General features: G+C 39.9%; 1 protein-coding gene across 2 annotated transcripts in view; it reads right to left on the bottom strand.

Annotated features, from left to right (window-relative positions):
- Positions 1-202: 202 nt before the first annotated feature.
- Positions 203-21139, bottom strand: part of LOC6620608 (probable chitinase 10) — a 31261-nt gene continuing 10324 nt past the window's right edge. The window contains exons 3-10 of one of the 2 annotated variants that reach the window (XM_032714130.1): positions 14294-14354; positions 14132-14235; positions 10507-14073; positions 10269-10454; positions 7429-7708; positions 6005-7360; positions 5761-5947; positions 203-1611 (exon numbers count right to left, since the gene is read on the bottom strand). In XM_032714130.1, the coding sequence (XP_032570021.1) occupies positions 315-1611; positions 5761-5947; positions 6005-7360; positions 7429-7708; positions 10269-10454; positions 10507-14073; positions 14132-14161 (6903 nt within the window). In that variant the 5' untranslated portion in view covers positions 14162-14235; positions 14294-14354 and the 3' untranslated portion in view covers positions 203-314. Of the gene's footprint in view, positions 1612-5166; positions 5351-5760; positions 5948-6004; positions 7361-7428; positions 7709-10268; positions 10455-10506; positions 14074-14131; positions 14236-14293; positions 14355-21139 lie in introns of those variants that run through there. The other variant, XM_032714131.1, reaches the window with a different exon arrangement.

A 21139-nucleotide genomic window follows, 5' to 3' on the forward strand; every position in this document is an offset into this window, starting at 1 on the left:
TTATTTGGATAAATACTCGATGTGGACCTAAAAAAAGGATGCTCTTTACTGCTGGTATAAGAGAAAATTGACTCTTAAAACCAAATCTTATATGTATTTAATATAAAATTCTGTATTTCTAATATTTGCAAATGCCTGGCCTAATTGTCATACTCACTTTGTACTTATAATACTGGGAATATTTGGAATTAATGCCTATCGATTTAAAATGTTTCAAAACTTTTACGCTTTATTTAGATAGTTTAATTGGCAAATATGTGGTTGTATAAAATAAATTAAAATAGATTACAGGTCAAGCTTTTGTGCAAAACTTATTAAGTGCAGTCCTTAGCTTTTTGTCCAGAAATGCCTAGCAGCTCCTGATTAAGAGTCCTAAGTAATGGGTGCTTGCCGCAACCGCAAAGTCCACGAAAGTCATCTAAATCAAGGGCCCAAATCATGCTGCCACCTAGCTGCAAGCTTTTGATAAACTGAGCTTTTCTTCGAATAGTTCTGACATCATCGTATGATATCCACTGGTTGCCACTATATGCATAGGATCCGAATACACCTTCTTCATCCCTCACCACTTTCCAGTCATCGTTGCCGACTTTTTCGCAGATTTCATAGTATGCCAAGAATCCATCCGCTCGAGTAAAGGTTCCTGCCTTCCCTGGACCCACTGTTTTATCATTTAGTGACCGGTGATTTCGGTCAGCTAGCGTAAACGTCTGACCGTACATTGGCATTCCCATAACCAGCTTATTCCTTGGAATACCCCTTTCCAACCAGTAATGGATGCTGAAGTTTCCATTAAGGTATATGTTGTCGTCACACCCATTGTGAAAGAGTGGGGCTACCTGGCCAGTCCGCATATCCCAGTGACCGTGAAAGTCGTACGTCATGACGGCCATCCAGTCAAAGTACAGAGAGAGCTCAAACACGTTGTACCCGGCATCAATAACCATTTTACTGGGCGAGACTGCTGCCGAAAGAATAAGGCCTTTTGCCTTAAATGCTTCCGACAGTTCCTTGACAAGAGCAACAAATCCATCCTTTTCCGTGGGATTACCTCTGTCGCAGTTAGCTTGCCAGCATACAGGAAACTCCCAGGCTAGGTCCAGACCCTCAAAGCCGTGTTGTTCTACAAAACTTATCACACTTTCAACAAAGCGCCTCCTTGACTGTGAATCAAGTACAAGGCGTGCGTACTTGCTGCCCAATGAGTCATTCCATCCACCAATGGCTAACATGACTCGAAGGCCTCTTTGCTTGTATTCTACAACCCGCTCATAGAAACGGTTGTCTATATCGGTCCAGGAGTCAAGCGTCTTAATGGTTAACGACTTGCTATCAAGCACGGCGAAGCCGTATATGATATGGGTGCACAAGTTGGCGTCTATATCTTCAGGCACATACTTGCCCTGTGACGGACGGTACCATGCCCAGTTCGTAAAGTAACAGACTACTTTGTATGCCTTATTGATGATTGGGGGATCTGTGATGATCTGTGATGTAGGATTGGGGCGATGGACCGCTGACTCCTGAGTTCTCTGGTCTGATCCCAATGAGGACTGAACATTGGTAGGCCTGTCGCAGTAGGTTTTATTCCATTGAAGTCCCAAAGGACAGCTGAAAATACGAATTAATAAATACAAGATAACTTATAATTAAATTTGTCGAAACTTGATTTAAGTGAAATTTTTAAAATAAATACTTTACTTTTTTTCGAAGACTTGCTTATTGTTCAGAATAGGTATTTTTAAAATATATATATTTATATTTATATATATATATATATTTACTTTACTTTTTTTCGAAGACTTGCTTATTGTTCAGAATAGGTATTTTTAAAATATATATATTTAGTCTCAAGGGTAATTATACCCGTTACTCGTAGAGTACTTTTCGTTGAAAAGTATGTAGCCGACTTTAGGAAGCATTTCCGACTATATAAAGTATATACATTCTTGATCTAGATCGAGATCTCAGGAACTATAAAAGCTCGAAGGTTGATATTCAACATACAGATTCTAGAGATAAAGACGCAGCTCAAGGTTGTTGACCCATGTTGCCAAGCCCACTCTAACGCCCTAAAACAGCCCAAAACTTCCACGCCCACATTATCATTTATTAGACTTGTAAATTTCTATCGATTGGCCAAAAAACTGTTTGCCAATCCCACTCTAACGCACTGAAACCGCTCAAAACTGCCACGCCCATATGTTTGAACACTTTTTGGACATTATTAGTCTTGTAAATTTCTATCGATTTTCTAAAAAACTTTTGGCACGCCCACTTTTAAAGCCGCCAAATCGGTCACGCCCACACTTTTGAACAATTTTAAAATTGTTTCTAATTTTATTCCCCAATATCTATCGATATCCCAGAAAAATTATAAATTTCACGTTCGCATTCATACTAGCTGAGTAACGGATATTTGATGGTCGCGCGAATTGACTCCCCGTAGGTCTAAGGATGTGATGTTTGGAAGAAAATAATGTCAACTGGAGTTGAGTTTGAAATTCCGAATGATCTTTATATTTCTTTCAAAGTTCTTTTAAACTTAGTTTGTTACATTGTGCTCATGCTAATATGCGGATCGGACCAAAAAATTGAATTGGAGCGGTTGGGATTCTGTGTGTCAAGAGGTTTTTTCTTGATGAAGAAGTGGATTTAATATTTCCGTCCGGGGCATGGAGGGTATGAAATACCGAAATAACAAATAAATTGTGCCGTACTTTTTTAAAGCACGAATGCATGTGCTTAGGCTGACGGCAGAGTTCGGGCGAGAAGCAAAGCGATAATATTGGGCGAGAACGAGCGATAAACCACTGCATGCATTTTTAAGTGCAATCGCTCGAAGGATGTCAGAATGAGAGCGAAGCGAGTTGCGAGCTCAAGCGATAAAGCAAGAGAGCAATTTGCTACCTGCTTTATCGTTTCAACTCGCTCATAGCGTACAATCGTTTTCTTGTATTCTGTACCTTAATTACCATTTATTTTCAAATGACACGTTTTTGTTTTGTTTTGTTCCATTCTATACTTGTTGTTATGTTATTAATTAATAATTTTTTTTTTTTTTTTTTTTTTTTGGCCACCTAGTTTCAGCGGCCGATAGAGTTATGAACCAGGTTGGCCCAAATGGGCGAAAAATTACCATGACCTGTTTTTTTTATCTACCCAGTTAGCAGGAGACGTGCGAATATCACTAAGGATCCTATATGCCTCATCATGACAAATTACGTGTCCCAGCTTTGATGACACAGGAGGCGCTCCGCTTACGTAAGCAAGTTGGAATATTATTCCGAATTTTTATAAATTTTATCTTTTTGTAATTAAAGAATAACTTATGAGTTCGACAACAACAAAGTTTTTTGTCCTCCAGGATTTAGTTTGTCGGCTTCCGTATTCTCATCAGCATTACGCGCCTCCGAATTTTCATCCTCCAGCTGGATGACTAGTTGTCATGATGACTCTACAAAAGCTACATCACCTTGAGATGCTACGAGAGAAACAGTATTTCTATAAAACTCAGTATTAACTAAGTACCTAATAGCAATTTTGGCAGGCCGTATGCTGTCTGTCATGAAATCACGTTCATATTAAATACTTCGTTTGAGCTGCAGTTGAGTTACCTCAGCTCATTGAAAGCTTGTGGAAGGGGAGTCACTACATTGCTAACTGGAATAGGGACATTGACAAGAGGACCTTTAATAGCACTTTGACGCTAATGACCTATTGACTTAATTATCATAAATGGAAGGCGACCAGTCGTTCTTTCAAAGGAGTTGTGCCCCTTAAGAGGTATGAAGTTCTGGGAAAATTAAACCGTTTAAAATGGCCCCTTTTGGCGCCTGACCGGCTCTTATGTTGCTGTGACAAGTTTTGCAAAAATTTAAAAAGATTAACAGTGAAAGCCAGATTATTTATTTTGCCGCCTTTCAGAACAACGACGGCTGCCCTCTCAATTGAACGAAGAGTAGGACCCAAACGTATTTCCCTGTGTTCGACTGAATTGGATCAAGACGCCTTTGAAAACGAAACTGAGGGTTAAATACTTGCTCAATCGCACGAACAGGATGAATCAAGCGCCTCGACCTTCTCAAAACTGTATTGACGCACTGTTCTGAATTCCTGACTAAGGAATCTCCCTCCGCCTACGCTGAGATACTGTGTTTGCCACTCTCACACAAACCACGAACTCTACATATCCTTAATTTTCCCTATTTATCCTATTTCTCACCCTTTGCCTTATTTTTACGATGAGAAGACACGGATTATCAAACAATTATGAATACTTCTTTTATTTAAACTATATTATTTATTGATCACAAAATAATACTTAGCAGAAAAATAATATTATAAGACTAAGTATATAAAAAATTATTATTTTTGTTCCCCGACAATCAGATACCCGTTACTCAGCTAGTGTGCATTTTTTTGCAAATCTATCGATCGAGGTTTTCTTATGGACAGACGGACGTTGGCAGATCGACTCGGCTATCCATCGTGGACAAGAATATATATACTTTTTATGGTCGGAACTGTTTTTCTTCTGTCTGTTAAATACTTTCCAACGAATCTAGTATACCCTTTTACCTTACGACTTACGTGTATAATAAATCAACTTCAAGCTACATATTTTACCGATAGGACTAGTGTTTATACATTGATATAGGAAAAAAAATATAGAAGATGCAGATATTGCCTTTTAAAGAAAAAAGTTTCTCTCCTTTGAATATATATATATATATATATATATATATATATATATATATTGATGTAAAAATAATATTTAAAAAGATATTGAACTTAAGAACTTAATATTTCACATGGTTTATTTAATTATACGAATATATTTGTTTACAATAAATAATAAATATTTTCTTGAAAGGAACCATTTCCGTTACGACCACATCTGAACAGAATTTTGTCATTTGTGGGCGTTTGACACAGCTCTTCCAAAATTTTTTTTTATGCATATCGATATATATTAGCAAAAATAATAATAAAATCAAAAAAATTAAATCTTTAAACATGTGAAAGAATTATTAGGGTATACAACATCATTTTGAATACCAAAAATGCTAAAAAGACCACATTTTCTTTGTTGGTATGACAGGCTATAAAAGTTTGTTTGTAAATGACAGTCCAAGAATTTCAAACCCTATAACTATTCACCTAAGAGGCGAAGAATCTTGTGTATATCACGTCAAGTCAAGAAGAACTGCTATTTACCCCAACATGAATTTGGTGTCAGGACGTTACATGGTTTCCTGAAACAAGTTGGCCATCTAGTCAATCACGTAACGCACGGCCTGGAGTCCAAGTTCTACACGGTGGCAGCGTTCCCCGATGTTAAGCAAGCCTATAGCAAGGTACAAGGGACAAATTTAAGGATATTTCTCCACAACTAAATTTTAAAATCCTTTATCACCCATTGGTCATTCGAGGAAGCAGAGAAATAACCACCTTCGCGAAATAACATATTTTTATTGCAGATAGTAAATAATTCTTGGACTATCAGGTATCCGTTTTTCAGTGCGAAGAGGAAAATTCTTTTGGAATATTAATTTAAATTGGCACTTCAAATGATAAAAAAAATAATGATAACATTTTTTTTAAAGTAGATGTAGCCAAAATGTTTTAGCATATATATAGAAATTTGCAAAATAAAATTCTGAAACTAAATTCTAGAAACTTTCAAGCTGTTGTAGTACCCGAGATCACAGCGTTCATACGGACAGCAAAAACTTGTAGGCAACGCGACGTACATACCTTTGCTCCACGTACGTTCCATGATCGCAGATATAGTACTTAGTGAAATCCCATTCGTGCGCCAAATAGTTTTTGTTGTGGCATTTGATGGACAGAACATTTAAGGATACATTTTTCGGAGGAGAATCAAGATTAGGTCCAGGTGTGGCATTTATTGTGGTCCTGAAAGGCGGATTGATGTTTGGCTCTGGAAAACGGTATGGAATTTGTCTTGTTTTGCTAAATAATGCTAGACGTTTCTTACCCATTGTGCTTTTGGCTTGTTCAAGCACGCACTTTGGTTGGGGACCCCCGAAACCTCTGAGTACGCGATTAATAGCTTTAAGCAAGGGATATGACTCGCATTCGCACACATTTTTGAAGTCATCCAAGTCTAGAGCCCATATCATAGCTCCGCCAAGACCCATTGCCTTGATGTACTCGCTTTTATGCCGAATCATGGGTGCATCATCGAAGGAAACCCATTGATCCCCATGATATGCGAAGGGTCCCATACGACCCTTGGTATCCCTTACAACGTTCCACCTATGATGTCGGATTTTCAAGCATATTTCATAGTATGCCAAAAATCCTCTGGCTCTTGTAGCCTCTCCAGCTTCACCACCACCATACGTGGGAGCATTTAGTTGGTGCCTAGTAGTCTCAGCCAGAGAGAATGACTGGCCGTACAGAGGCATTCCCATTACTAACTTTCGCCGGTCAGCTCCCATCGAAATCCAGTAGTTCATGGAAAAATTGGTGTTAAAATCTGGTGTTCCTTCTGGGTGACCGTACATTGGAGCTACATGGCCAGTCTTCTTATCCCACTGACCGTGGTAGTCATAGGCCATCACAGATATCCAAGAAAAGTATTTGGATAGCTCCGCAACTTCGTATCCAGCATCGATGACCTTCTTGTTAGGTGACACGGCAGCTGATAGAATTAATCCCCTGGGTTGGAAGGCATAAAAAAGCTCCCGCACCAAAGCTGTGAATCCATTCTTCTCTTCTGCCGTCCCTTTCTTGCAATCCACCTGCCAGCAAACTGGATACTCCCAATCCAGGTCCAAGCCGTCGAAATTATATTCCTCTATAAAATCCAGGACATTACGGATAAACCGAGATCTTGCCTCTGGATTCCTTACAAGTCGGGAGTACTTATCGCCAGCAGAATCATTCCAACCGCCAATTGCCACAATTACTTTTGCGCCTTTCTTGCGGTAGGCCACAATCCGCTCATAAAACTTGTTGTCTAAGTCCGCCCAAGAGTCATGAGGCTGGATCGTAAGCTTGTCCCGACTCAACACGGCAAAGCCATAAATTATGTGGGTACACAGATCTGAATCGATATCTTCCGGCAGGAACTTACCATCACCTTGACGGTACCACGCCCAGTTGGTAAAGTAGCAAATGATTTTAAATTCCGTGGCCATTTCAGTATCTTCTATGTTTTCCTCCTCAAGGACGTGGTTTGGGTCTACTATATCTTCATGTTCTTCACCTTCGTTATCGCTGGTCTGCATCACCGCTTCAATCGGCTGCACCTCGGGACCCTCCCCTTTAGACTCATGTATCCCTCCTTCAATGCCTGGGTACTCTGTAGGACTCGATTCGGTATGACCTAAACCACGTAAAATAATTTAGTGACACTGAACCAATGATAACATAATTGTTTACGAATTAACATACCCGGTATTTCCAATAAACTAGGTGGATCCTTAAGCACGTTATGGATTTCACTGAGCAAAGGATGCACGCCATTTCCACAACGATTATTAAAGTCATCCAGATCAAGGGCCCAAACCATTCCTCCGCCCAGTTTCAATGACCTCACCAACAGTGACTTTTTCCTGACCATATCTGGGTTATCATAGGACACCCATTGAGTTCCCTTGTAAGCATAAGGTCCCATGCGGCCAAATTCATCTTGCACTACCTGCCAGCCTTGGCGATTAACTCGTTCACAAATCTGATAAAAAGCAGTAATATGAATTAGTTAAACCACAAATAAAAATTTCACAGCAGTTTTTAGTTTTAGTATTCTACCTATAAACGAAGCATGGATGAGCAAAGCGAAGCTATTGTATCTACATAAGGAAATATACAGAATAAAAGAACGAGGGAACGCTAAATAGTAAAATAATATCAAAAAGCCATTTTAACAATTGTTTGCAACTAAAGGTTTGCGGCATGTTAGCATTAGAGTGATTGTTTCTGTGTTTTGGCCTATCAAGCAAGCAAAAGAAGACAGATCATAAAATATAAAAATCAATCAATTTTGCAATGTTTGAATCGCAATTTGCGGTAATGCACTGCGGAGCACAGTCAGACAACGGGTACTAGCCCCACGTACTTCGTAGGGAAATGACCAACAAAATCAAATCGTTACATCTAGCGCCCAAACATGATTGTCGAATTTTTGCCGGGAAAAGCAGAATGGGTAGAAGGTGCATATAAGGCATAGAGTCTGACCATATGGTAGTCGGGGAGTAGACATACGAGGTTTGTAAGCTGCATACCCTAACAGACGACGTCCGAGTATAAAATTTACGAGCCCTTATTGCGCAGGAGAGAGAAAGACATTCTCCGAGACACCTAAACCCTAGAGCCTGATAGCGCTAAGTTCGCAAAACAGGTCAAGAAATGGTCCTTCGCTTTGTCCTTTGAATTGTAGTGGTCAGTCAACACAATTGGATTGGACCTAAACATGATTGCCCGAGCAATGTCGAAAATAATGCAGGGAATAATGCCACGTGGACAACCTGGAAGCAGTCAGACTACTGTAGGCGTTAGAGTGGGCGTGGAGTGGGTTAACCAACTTGCGCTGCGTCTATGTCTCAAGATTCTGTATGCTTAATCTCAACCTTTTAGCTTTTATAGTTCCTGAGATCGGGATAATTTCATAATTTTAGTCTTGAAAATTTCCATCGATTTGCCAAAAAACTGACTAACCCCCTAAGGCCGCCGAACCAGTCACGCCACACTTTTAAACAATTTTCAATTTTTTTTTCCTTGTACTCTCCAATATCTATTGATATCCCAGAAAAATTATGAAATTTCGTGTTCAAATTCGAGCTCGTTAAGTAATGGGTATCTGATAGTCGGGGAACTCGACTATAGCAATCTTTCTTGTTTTTATTTACCATTTGCTTTTCGGATGTCAAAACCATCACTCAGCTAATGCTTATTATAGATTTATAATAAAATTCAATGGTAACATTCGAATTCGTTTGAATTCATAGTTCTTCATGTACTCTTCAACAACTTTGGGAGTTCGGTATCTCCATAAGTATTCCAAGCGCCCAATATTATGGTTTCTAAGGTCTTCTGACAAAGCGCTCAAGAGTACTCAGTAATAGTGCTCTATTTTAATAAACAATTATTGCCAACTCTGCGAATGACTGAATCCGAAAGTATTCGTAAATAAATTTGTATGAAATAAATATTTTATATTGATATCAGCTATTCATTTTGTATTTGTGGAGGATCTCGTCGGTTTGACAAGTTTTTGACCCTAATTTTTATATCCACTTTCACACTCACTATACCAACAATACTTTGCACTCCTTCATAAACGGGAAATGGCCAGAAATAACACGCTGCATTGCACTCACAGATATGTAATCATTTCGAAAAGTTTCGGAATATATTGATTCGAAAATATCGTTTACACAGAGCTTCAGATTTTTATAAATGAGATTCCAATCGATGCGTAATTGACTTATTTGATACTATTACACCTTAATGATTCTTTCTCCCCAACTATATCATTATAAGGTTTTGTAGGGAATACTAATACGTCTGATTTTTAAAATAATACATACTTTCGTGAACACGGCCATCGCCCACCAGGCTTTTTGCTCCTATTTAGACTATGCATTCCATTGGGCCTATTCTGCTCCTGAGAGCTAAAGTAATATATATTTCATACATTATCATACCATTTCTCAACTGGTCCAGAACTTAGCAGAACTACAATGCAGTTTCAGTTAATGTTTTTAAGTTCCAGGCATCGATTTTTGTGGAATTTATTCTTTAAATCATTTTGATAAACATATTTTGTTAATGAATTGTAACTACGAAACTTTGATCACAGAAATAATTAAAATGTTGGTGCGAAAATAGATAAAATTAAACCTTTGAACGCTTACTACTGAGTTGTTAAGCCTGAACAAAATCTGTTGGTGTTGGGTGATCGATTTTCGGAGCACCATTATATCGAGGCCTTCTACACGCTACATACTTTTTTTCATCGAATATGGTATACCCTTTTATTCAACGAGTAACGGATATACAAATTTAACTTCAGAAGCATTTTCGTGCCTACTCTTAAAAATGCACAAAATAATCAAAAAAATGTTTTCGGCATACCTATACAGTAAATATACTCCAAAAATATAGCACTTCTAAGTAATGATCGGGGATTTAATAGTGCAGTAAGTCGACTATAGCGTCCCCTCTTTTTTATGTAATATTATTTGAAATAAAAGAGAAATGTTTTCAAAATTAACGTTTTAAAATTAGTTTACCTCATAGTATGCAAGAAATCCAGCTGCTCTGGTAAACTCTCCAGCTTCACCTGGTCCTGGGGCTTTGGCATTTAAGCCACTGCTGTTGGTATTTCCTAAAGTGAACGACTGGCCGTATAGTGGTATACCCATTACTAATTTTTGTGATGGTGCTCCTTTTTCCATCCAATAGTTTATGGAATAATTCTGCCAAACAAGGAATTAAAAAAATATTTTACTTCGAAATTTCATTGCTTACCACGTTAAAATGTTCAAAGTCATCATCGGGATGATGATACAGAGGTGCCACATGTCCTGTTTTTTTATCCCAATGCCCATGAAAATCATATGTCATGACAGCGATCCAATCAAAACAGCGAGAGAGCTGAGGAATGTCGTATCCTGCATCAATGATTTTCCTGCTAGGTGAGACTGCAGTGGACAACAGAAGTCCTCGAGGGCGAAACGCTGCAGAAAGCTCTTGTACCCAAGCAGTGAAACCCTCCTTTTCCTCGGTAGACCCTTTGTTGCACTCCGTTTGCCAGCAGACTGGGTACTCCCAATCTAAATCAAGGCCCTCAAAGCCGTATTTTTCAATAAACTCGAGGGCGTGGCGCACAAAACGAGCCCGGGCCATTGGACTTCGAACTAGGCGGCTGTACTTATCGCCTTGCGAATCGTTCCATCCACCAAGTGCTAAGCTCACCTTGATGCCTTTGCTTTTGAGGCTTGTGACCCTCGTGTAAAAGTTGTTTTCAACGTCAGCCCAGGAATCATGTGTTCGTAGTAAAAGTTCTGAATAGTCTAGCACTGCAAACCCATAAATTACGTGAGTGCACAGCTCCGTGTTTATGTCGTCGGGAGTAAAGCGACCTATTCCCTTGCGGTACCAGGCCCAGTTTGTAAAGTAGCAAATAACTTTGTAGTTACTATCACGAGGTGTGGGGACTGGTTTTTCCGTGGGGTACGTTGGTCGCAAATTACTACTCGGGGTTTGTGGAGTCGGAGGCTTCGGCATAGCGTTCAGCTCTACCTCTCCGCTGCTCTCACCATCTTTTGGATTGCATTTTGCAGCTGCAGGCCAATCGCAGTTCCCAATTCTTTCATTATAGTGCAGCCCCGGTGGACAGTCATTAGCCTGAAGGCGGTTCCATAGGCAGAAGAGATATTTCGAACAGTTCCCTGGATAGGGTACTCGCTTTTCGCCTTTGCAGGGGTCTTCTTCGTTGGCGCTACTCGATTTGATTATTTTTAAATATTTTTTGCTAGTTACGCATTGTACGTTCTCAGGCCAGTCACAAAGTTTTTTGATACCGTCCCAATGCAAGTCTCCGCCACATTCACTGGGTACCAGTGCCTTATTAACGCAGATGTAATATTTCCTGCAGTTTCTGTGTGGGTAGTAATCCCCTTCAGTGCACTCCAATATAGTTGGACGCATATGTTGCGGTCGGCTTGAGGTATAACTGACCTGATCATGAGCGAAAGTCTCTGACGGTTTCTTATTAGGTGTCAAAGTCGTCTCCGGCTTTTTAGACGTTTGGATCGGGTTTGGATAAGAAGTACTTAGATGTTGATTGGGTATTAGTGAGCATTGGGCGGAAGACGGCCAATCACATCCTTTGGCTTCGTTGTTCCAGTGAAGACCGCTTGGACAAAAGTGATGCTGTAACTCTCCCGCAAAAAAACATTGATAGTAAGCGTTACAATTTTTTGAGTCAGGGAAGAATTCGCCGCTCTTGCAATTCGAGGGCTGTACCACTGGGCTGATCCCTGGTGGAATGGGGATTGTGGTATGAGTTGGTTTTGCTGAAGTCCTAGTCGGCTCGCGCGGACGTTTTGTAGTTGAACTCCACCAAGGGAAGGGGCTTGTTATAGTGGTACTTACAGGACTACTGCTGTTCTCCCCGCTTGGCAAGGAAGTTGTATGATCGTGATTTTGTCCCAACCCCCCAGAACCATCGCTACTAATTGTTGTCATTTGGGGAGGCACCGGTGTCGCCAATAATGTAGTACGCTTACAGTTCGGTTCAGTTGGCGGCTCCGAGTCCAAGCGACCCAATTCTCTATTAATGGCCCTAAGTAAAGGATAAGATTCATTGCAACATAGGTTTCGGAAATCATCGAGGTCAATGGTCCAGGCTGCCACTCCGGCAAAGTTGTTATTAGCAGCATATCGAGCCTTCGCTTGGGCACTAGTCGTATCTTCATATCCTACCCACTGGTCGTTTAGCATAGCGAATGGACCGAATATCAGGCTTAAATTTCGATCACTCATCCAATTAAACTTTGTTAGGCGCTGACAAATCTCGTAGTAAGCTAGCATTCCAGGTTGCTTTGTCAATTCACCGGAATCTCCAGGTCCAGTGGCTGCCACTCCCGGGCCTGCAAGAATTTGGTTGGCGTTTGCCAATGTGAAACTCTGGCCGTAAAACGGAATGCTCAATACAAGTTTTTCCCTTCGCGCGCCCATTTTTAGGAGTAACTGCATGGTATAGTTTGTATTGTACTGAGGATACGTGTCCGATGGTAAGCCGTAAAGTGGACTAACATGACCTGTTTTCTGTTCCCACGCTCCGTGGTAATCGTAGGTCATTACTGTCATATAGTCTACAATGTCTGACAAAGCGGGAAAATCATAAGCCTCCGTTATAATTTCCTTGTAGCCAGAGATGGCCACTCCCAACTGAAATTTTGGATCAACACTTTGAAACTCGGTGCGAAGTTCACGAAGAAGCTTAGTCAGGTTTGGCCTGTCTGTCACAGGTCCCCTTGAGCAATCGCTCTGCCAGCACTTCGGGTAGTTCCAGTCTAGGTGGAGCCCGCTGAATCCATGACGTAATAAAAAGCTGCTCACACTGGATGTAAAAACACGACGCTTAAGATTGTCACTGACTAAGCGGGAGTATTTGGAACCGCTAGAGTCCGTCCATCCACCCAATGCAATTAGCACAGGCACACCAAGCGATGTCACTCGACGGTAGTATTGGTTATCCAAGTCCACCCATGAATCGAATTCTCGAATTGTAAGGTGATCAGGATCCAGGGAGGCAAAAGAATAGATAATAGCAGAGCATAGATTAGGGTCAATATGCTCTGGTACAAAATGAGCCTCACCACTACGGTAGAATGCCCAGTTCGACATGTAACAAAGAACTTTTTTAGTCACTTTGAGATCATTTCTGTTTGCCAATTCCAAAGCTCCGTAGGACTGCTGGTGTTGCAAGTTACTTTGACCTAATACACCGTAAGACTGCAGGTCAGAGTACCGATCAAGTTTATCGGTGTGCTTAACCTGTTCGATGTTCAACATTTTAAGCAACTCTTGATGCGGCGAGCCGGCTCGGTATGACTTCGGATAATAGTCGTCTGAGTTTCCGGGGGCAATAAAAGCTGCGTACTTATCGGAAATGGTCCCAGGATCTACATTAACATGTGTTAACTTTCTTCTTTTCATATCAACTCCTACAACATCCCTAACACTGTTATAATATTTAGTGAAAATTTCCATATGTTCCTGCCCATCTTCATCATTTGGCAATGACTCCACAGAATCACGCACAAAAGAACGTATCTCAGGGTTCTTCCTGAGCCTAGACGTGTTGCTCTGATAAAGCTTTGGAATACTCTCCACAGCACTCCGCAGAGGTAGGAAAGCGTCCCCAAACTCAGGTTTTGCACTGTTACGGAGTAGGAGTATGGAATCAGTATCCAAAGGAATGCTCTCAACCGCAGAACGTATGAATGCAGGTTTATAGTTGGATTCCGAATGTATCTGCAGCTTATCAACGCGAATGTGGGCTTTCACATATATAGTCAAGACTACCTGTTAAACAAGCAAGGGGTTGGACTAAATAATATATGGGATGCAGGAGATGACTTACCACAAGCACACACGGGACATACGGATGCATTTTGAAACTTCATATAATCCCTGCGATAAGACAATACTATTTTATATGCAAGGAAAGGCAGGTTATTTCTAACGCTAAAGAGAAATGGTATTAAAACGAATTAATTTTTAAACGATATATTTTAAAACATACCTGTTTATAGCAATATTTTAAAATGTTGTTAATGGTGACATTGGCGAATGTAAGATGTATCCTTAAATGAAAATATTTATATAACCTTAAAGCATATTTTGAAACGTAAAAATGCAATAACTTTAAAACATAATGTTTGCCTTACAACAAAGGAATCATTCGAGACCATATAGAGTATAAATGGAAAAAAATATACATTCGTTGTTTCTAATCATAAAGTATCCTAATTCTGAATACATAAAAACACAACAAACCAAGAGAGAATTCTATAGCCGAGTTCCCCCACTATCAGATACCCGTTACTTAGCTTGTGTGAATGCGAACGCGAAATTTCATCATTTTTCTGGGATATCGATAGACAGTGGGGAATAAATGAGAAAAAATTTAAAAATTGTTAAAAAGTGTGGGCGTGACGATTTGGAGGCTTTAGAGTGGAAGTGGCAAAAAGTTATTTGGAAAATCGATTGATATTTACAGGACTAATAAAATTATTAAAAAAAAAACCAACAATTTTTCAAGAATGTTGGTCTAACCAACTTTTCGCGACCCAAAGTTGAACGGCACAACGATGACAATTTTGACTTTCGATTGACTCCGGATTGGTTGACAAAATAAAAATTGTTCAAAAGTGTGAGAGTGACGGCGTTTGGGCGTTTTGTAGGCATAAGGAGGGGCGTGGCCAAAGTTTCTTTGTATTGTTGTATTGTTTTATGGCAATTCGATAGAAATTTAAAAGACTGTTAGAATGGGAATGTGGAAACATACTTGCGGTGCGTTTATGTCTCTGGAAGTTGCATGCTTAATCTCAATATTCTAGCTTTAATGGGTCTGAGATCGAGGCATTCATCCGGACGGATGAACATGGACTGTGCGACTGATCCTGATCCTGGTCACTGCGAAATTTGGGATAAACTTATGGTAATCGGTCAGAGCAAGTAAGCTCTGATCTAGTTTACCTTTTTTAAATGTAAATGTTTGGTAAGGGACGCAGCAAATAAGAAGAGAAAACGCTTTAGACGAGTTCCACGACTATCAGATACCCGTTACTCAGCTAGTCCAAGTAGGACCAAGAATTTTGAACATTTTTCAGGAATATCGGTAGAAAATGGGGAAAAAATTATCTAAAGCGTGATTTCGGCATCTCGGTAGAACTGGGCAAAACAACTGATATAATCGAAACAAATTAAATCATTTCTTAAAAGTGTGGGCGTTGCAGGTTTTTATCGAGTCGATAAAAATTTATAAGTGTAAAAAAAATATATGGGCGTGTCAGTTTAAGGCAGAATGAATCGAGAAAATTTCCCTGGAAACTGTGTGCTTAATCTCAACCTTCTAGATGTATAGTTCCTGAGATCTGGATGTTCATACGGACGGAGAGACTGACATGGTCAGTTCGACTCGTCTATTGATCCTGATCAAGAATATATACTATATACTATATAGTATATATATAATTATAATACAAGCTCCACTTGGCCCAGCTTATAAAATTAGTTGGAATTTTTTAATTGTCGTGCAAAGGCTTTAAATCTGAGGCAAAGTTTCCATCGTCAACCAATAGAATTAGGAAGTTCTAAATTCAAAAGTTGGAAGTCTAGAATTAGAATATCTGCCGCAGCACTGTAGTAGGGATGGTGAATTTAGACTCAGAACCATGGATAAATTTCGTAAGGAAATTTAAACGCGCAGAAAGTTGGATCGCTTGCGCGATATACCGGAGCCAGAAGCGGATAGACTATGCTCGAACGACGCCAGTGACGGAAATTTTTGAATTTTGTGCAAGCAAGCGGAGGTAACGAAACGGCGAATGTGTTGTTTTAATATTAACTTGGAAACCATAAAGTCCGAATAAATTTGAAGAACTTACATTACGTATAAATTTAAGATTAAAAAAAAATGATCGCAAATGACAAATATACCAATACCATCAGTTGACCATATTTAGAGACTTTAGTGGGAAACTCAGTGTTTCCGAAATTGAAATGAACTGAGAATTCTGATACAGTGCTTACATAATTTGATTCCTTAGGTGCATACAAAATTTATAAATTTGTATCGAAAAAAACAGGCACAGTTTCGTTTCTTTCGATTACACTTTTTCTAATTTCGGTTTAAGATTTAATAAAATCGGATGACGAGTATTTTATATAGGTTCTTTAGTAACATGTATAACATCAATTTGTTTATAAAATATTCTAACTCGATATATACCTGCTTTTGGCAATATATAATTCAGACTATCAGTAGCGTCCATAGGAACAGTCGAAAAACTAATTAAAAACAAGAGAAAGTGCTATAGTCGAATGTGTGCTACAGTGTGAATGCGAACGCGAAATTTCATAATTTTTCTGGGATATCGAGGGAATAAAATGAGAAAATATTTAAAAGTGGGCGTGACCGGCTTGGCAACTTTAGGGCTTTAGAGTGGGCGTGGCAAACAAATTTTTTGCAAATCGATAGAAATTTACAAGACTAATATAAAAATGGATAAATATCAACAAATTTGACAACTTCAATTGATTGCAAATAATAAAACAAAAATCTCCGTTTTATTAGCCTTTTTAGACGACGATGTATGCATAAACATACTATAGCGCTTGTGGCAGCTAGTGTCGGAAGCGTCATCTAGGGGTAAGAAGGTTTTAGGCCGCCATCTATGTTCGGTTTCCAGAACTAAAAATGGGTCAGAAGAAGAATTCTTCAGGTCAGGAATTTCGGACTGAAAGAGGAAACAGAGCCAATTGTCAGTTCCAGGAGAATGGAGGTGGTACTAAGAGAGAGAGAGAGATGGGTCCGGCCGGAATCCGAATACCAAGATGGCTTTTTCCATTTCTGACGGTCCGACTAAGCGGTGAGACAGATGAGATTTTTTCTGGACATGCAAGTTATCATCGAGTTTGGAGTCGTTTGGAGTGAATCATTGGATCACCAGCGTAAGAATTTCTCATACGCTAAGAGAATTTAAGAGCAATGTGATATTCCCGTTTCCCGCCCGCATTCTCGAACTGATTAGTTCGTGGAGTCTGGCCCAAAGCGATATACGATTTACACGGCTTTCGAGGCGTCTTTCTTTTTTGAGAAGCTTGTAAATGCGTCGAAGTTAATCTTAGGGCCAAGTTAGAGACCGCGAAAGGATTCCGCACGTAGTTTAAGTTCGTGATCATTTCTTCCTTTGTGATATTTTTTATATGTGTAAGTGTATATGAAAGCGAGGCGGCGCTTTGTAGCCGCTTTTTGCAGCCCAAGACTGGAGGGAATTTAAAATGAAATGAAATAGGCGAGAAGAGTAAAAAAATATCGGAAGTGGTGCAGCAGTGTTCCAGTATTATTTTTGTTTTTTAGCGTTAACCATTGTATTTAAATAAACCACACGAAAATTAACCGGAATCGCTTTCGTCGGTGGATTCCCGAAAGTGGGGAAGTGAACATATTGACAGATTTATTTAATAAGTATGGAATAATGAAGTGAAATTATGTTCTCCTATTCGCGATCCTGGTCCACGGTGCGCTGTAATATTTTATCACCTAAGTATTAGTGGAATCAGTATCGTTTTCAAGGCCAAGGTCTCGTGCAAATCCAAATGGTGGAATTGCTTTTCAAGTGCAGAATTTTTGTCTGCGATTTGTCTTTGCTATTTATGGATTGAAAGCTCTTATTTCTTTGTTTCTTTTTGTTCCGTTTAATTTTTGGGTGCCGGCCGTGCACACGTACGTATCGTGATCTATGTCCAAGAGCAATGTATTTTTATTTTTAATTATTTCTTATGGTGCCAAGATTGTTTCTCAACTCTCAAATTATTTCATCTAAGTTAAATATTTTCCAAGGGGATCAGCTTTCCGTATGCATTAAGCGCGGGGAGCTGTTTATAAATTATTCAAGTGGGAATCGAAAACTGAAAATTGAATGATTATTAGCGGTCCAATTTTTTTTTTAAGTTTTGGTTAGCATTTATAATAGCTGTACGAAATTTTAGTAGTTTTTAAATATATATTTGTATTATGTTTTGAAAAGCTAACTCGTTTGCCTCTGACTAGGATGTATTCACTGAGAGCCGCGGTTGGCGATGACAACTGTTTGTAATTTTTGGTATAGTATGGCCAAGGAAGGGCGGGCATTACACGATCCTCCACCATAGCTGAGGATCGAGCCAAAGTATGTATGGTAAAAGAATCTTTATGTCCTCCTCAGAACGAAATTAGGCTGAGATTCCAGGACAAGACCACCACCCCACATAACCGACAAGGAGCAGCTGTACCTTCGCGCGTGCGTCCTGAAATATCTTATAACACCAACCTAGCCTTATTAATCGTTACATAAATATTTATAATCATTCATTATTATCTGGCGCCCAAAATGGTGGCCAAAATCGTTATTACCACCTGTGGAAACTTACTTTCTAGCCAACGTATGCCAAAACATTCAGTACTTTCTGGGGTTCTCGCTCGAACCCTATATTAGTTGAATAGGATCGATAGCTGAAGGCTCAGTTAGCCACGGTTGATATAGGAATACAGTGGACCAAACCTTTCCATCTTCCAATAGTAGGGATCTGAAGTAACGACTATTTAGGCGCTTGAATCGACAGGGGGGATAATTATATTAGTTGTCTCTCTGGCCACGGATAACTAGTCAGTGCTAAGAACCCAGCTTCATTAAAGAACAACGACTAAAAGAGCATTCGGGAAACGCGTCGGAACTACAGCTGAATTTTCTAAAAAAAAAAAAGAGATCAACTGGAGAGATCAACTACGTTTCACAACGTAATATATATAATTCATTTCGCGTCTCACAACCACTAGTACGTCACAAATCTTATTCCAGAAATGCTCAGCGGATAAGAAACTACTGGATGGCTCTGAAAACAATTAACACAATTCGACGTAGGGCGAAAGACAAGCGTCCATACGCTGAAGTGTGTGTTTTAAATCGGATAGTAATGGGAGCGGCAGTAAGAGTCTAGAGAGCAATCTAGCGCAGCAAGGGTTGTCTTCGGTAAGCACTGCGTATGGAAGTAATGGGTCGAATTTGTTTACCTAGACGACCTATTGGTAGTTTCCGATAGCTTTGAATCACATCTGAAGGTTCTAAGAGAAGTTGCAGGTCATATTAAGACGGAATGCCTGACGCTCAACGTAGAGAAAAGTAAATTTTGCATGCGTTCGGTGAAATATTTAGGGCACATTGTCGGGAAGGGCGTAATAAAAACACATCCGGAGAAAATATTGGCGATGATAGATTTTCCGCTACCAAATTCGTTAAAAAGTCTTCGGAGGTTTTTAGGAATGGTTGGCTGGTATCGCAAGTTTATTAATAATTTTGCGTCAGTAGCAGCGCCTTTGACTGACTTATTAAAGCCAAGACAGAAGTTCGTCATGACTCCTGAAGGAAAGCTAGCATTTGAGAAGCTGAAGGAGATGTTATGTTCAGCGCCTGTTCTTCGTAGTCCGTATTTCGAAAAGCCATTCTTTGTGCAGTGTGACGCTAGCAAGGAGGAGGAGTTTTGGTTAAAAAAACAACCGAAGGTTGTTTCAATATTGAGCACCGCAGCGGCAAGCTGAATGTTGTGCCAGACGATTTATCTCGGGTAAATGAGGAGAATATAGCCGCGTTAGATTCCAGTCATGGGTTGATAGTCGATTTGGATTCGCCAGAGTTCAAGTCCGACAAGTACAAGAAATTTGTTGAGCGGTTGAAGGCGAACAACAACTTGTTGCCAGATATTACATTAGTTAACGGCCTTGTATATAGGAAAATGGATCATGTCACCGGTGATTATTTGCATGATCAGTTTGTCTGAATGTTGGGGATCCCCAAGGGCTTAGTCCAGAGTGTTTTAAAAAATGGCCACTGGGAATACATAAGACCTTAGAACGAGTTCGAAGATATTATTATTCGCCAAGTTTGGTAAAAGATGTTCTAGCTTGCGACAAGGCTTGTTCAAGTCAGTGAAGAACCTTACGGCCGATGTAGTCATAAAGTATTTGCAACAGGATTGGTTCCATACGTTCGGAGTGCCCGAAACGGTTGTGTCGGATAACGGTTTTCAGTTCAAGTCCGACGCGTTCCAGAAATTCCTAGGGGACAGGTGCGTCACAAGCTAACGGCGGTATTTTCACCGCAGTCGAATGCTTCCGAAAGACTAAATAGGTCGGTATTAGCGGCGATCCGGTCGTACGTCAGGCCAGACTAGAAAAATCGCAACGAAGAGCTGAGTAGCATTTGCTGTGCTTTGAGATCCGCGGGGCATTCCAGTTTGGGAACTACTCCATATTATATGGTGTTCGGGCAGCACTTTGTTGGATCAGGATCTACATATAAATTGTTAAGAGCTCTGGGGTTGATTCAGGATCGGTCCATGGCTTTTGCTAGGGAGGATTCCTTGGAGTTAGTGAGGAATAAGGCCGTGGAAGTAATGAGAAAGCAAAATGATAAGAATGAGCGGCTTTACAACCTCCGATCCTGAATAATATCTTATGATGTGGGCCAGGAAGTGTTTCGTAATAATTACAGGCATAATAATTTCCAAGCGGGGTATAATGCCAAATTGGGTCCGAATTACCTGAAAGCTCGGGTCCGGAGAAAGGTTGGGAATTCGTACTACGATTTAGAAGACTTACTAGCTTGGTGGTATCAGCCTTGGGAGTCTGGGTTCGGCGTGCATCCGAAGGCCAAGATGGTTTTAGTCCATTTCTAACGGTCTGACGAAACAGTGAAAAGTTTTTTTGTGGCCGGCGAAAAGTGAAAAAAAATTCATGATTATCATTGAGGGGCTGGATTCGAAAAAAAGGGTAAGCGAGTGCCGGGGGAAATTCAGGTTAGATATCTCTGAAACATAATTTAAATAT

The sequence above is a fragment of the Drosophila sechellia genome, chromosome 2L (genome assembly GCF_004382195.2).
Source record: "Drosophila sechellia strain sech25 chromosome 2L, ASM438219v1, whole genome shotgun sequence".
In the NCBI taxonomy this organism is placed as follows: Eukaryota; Metazoa; Arthropoda; class Insecta; order Diptera; family Drosophilidae; genus Drosophila; species Drosophila sechellia.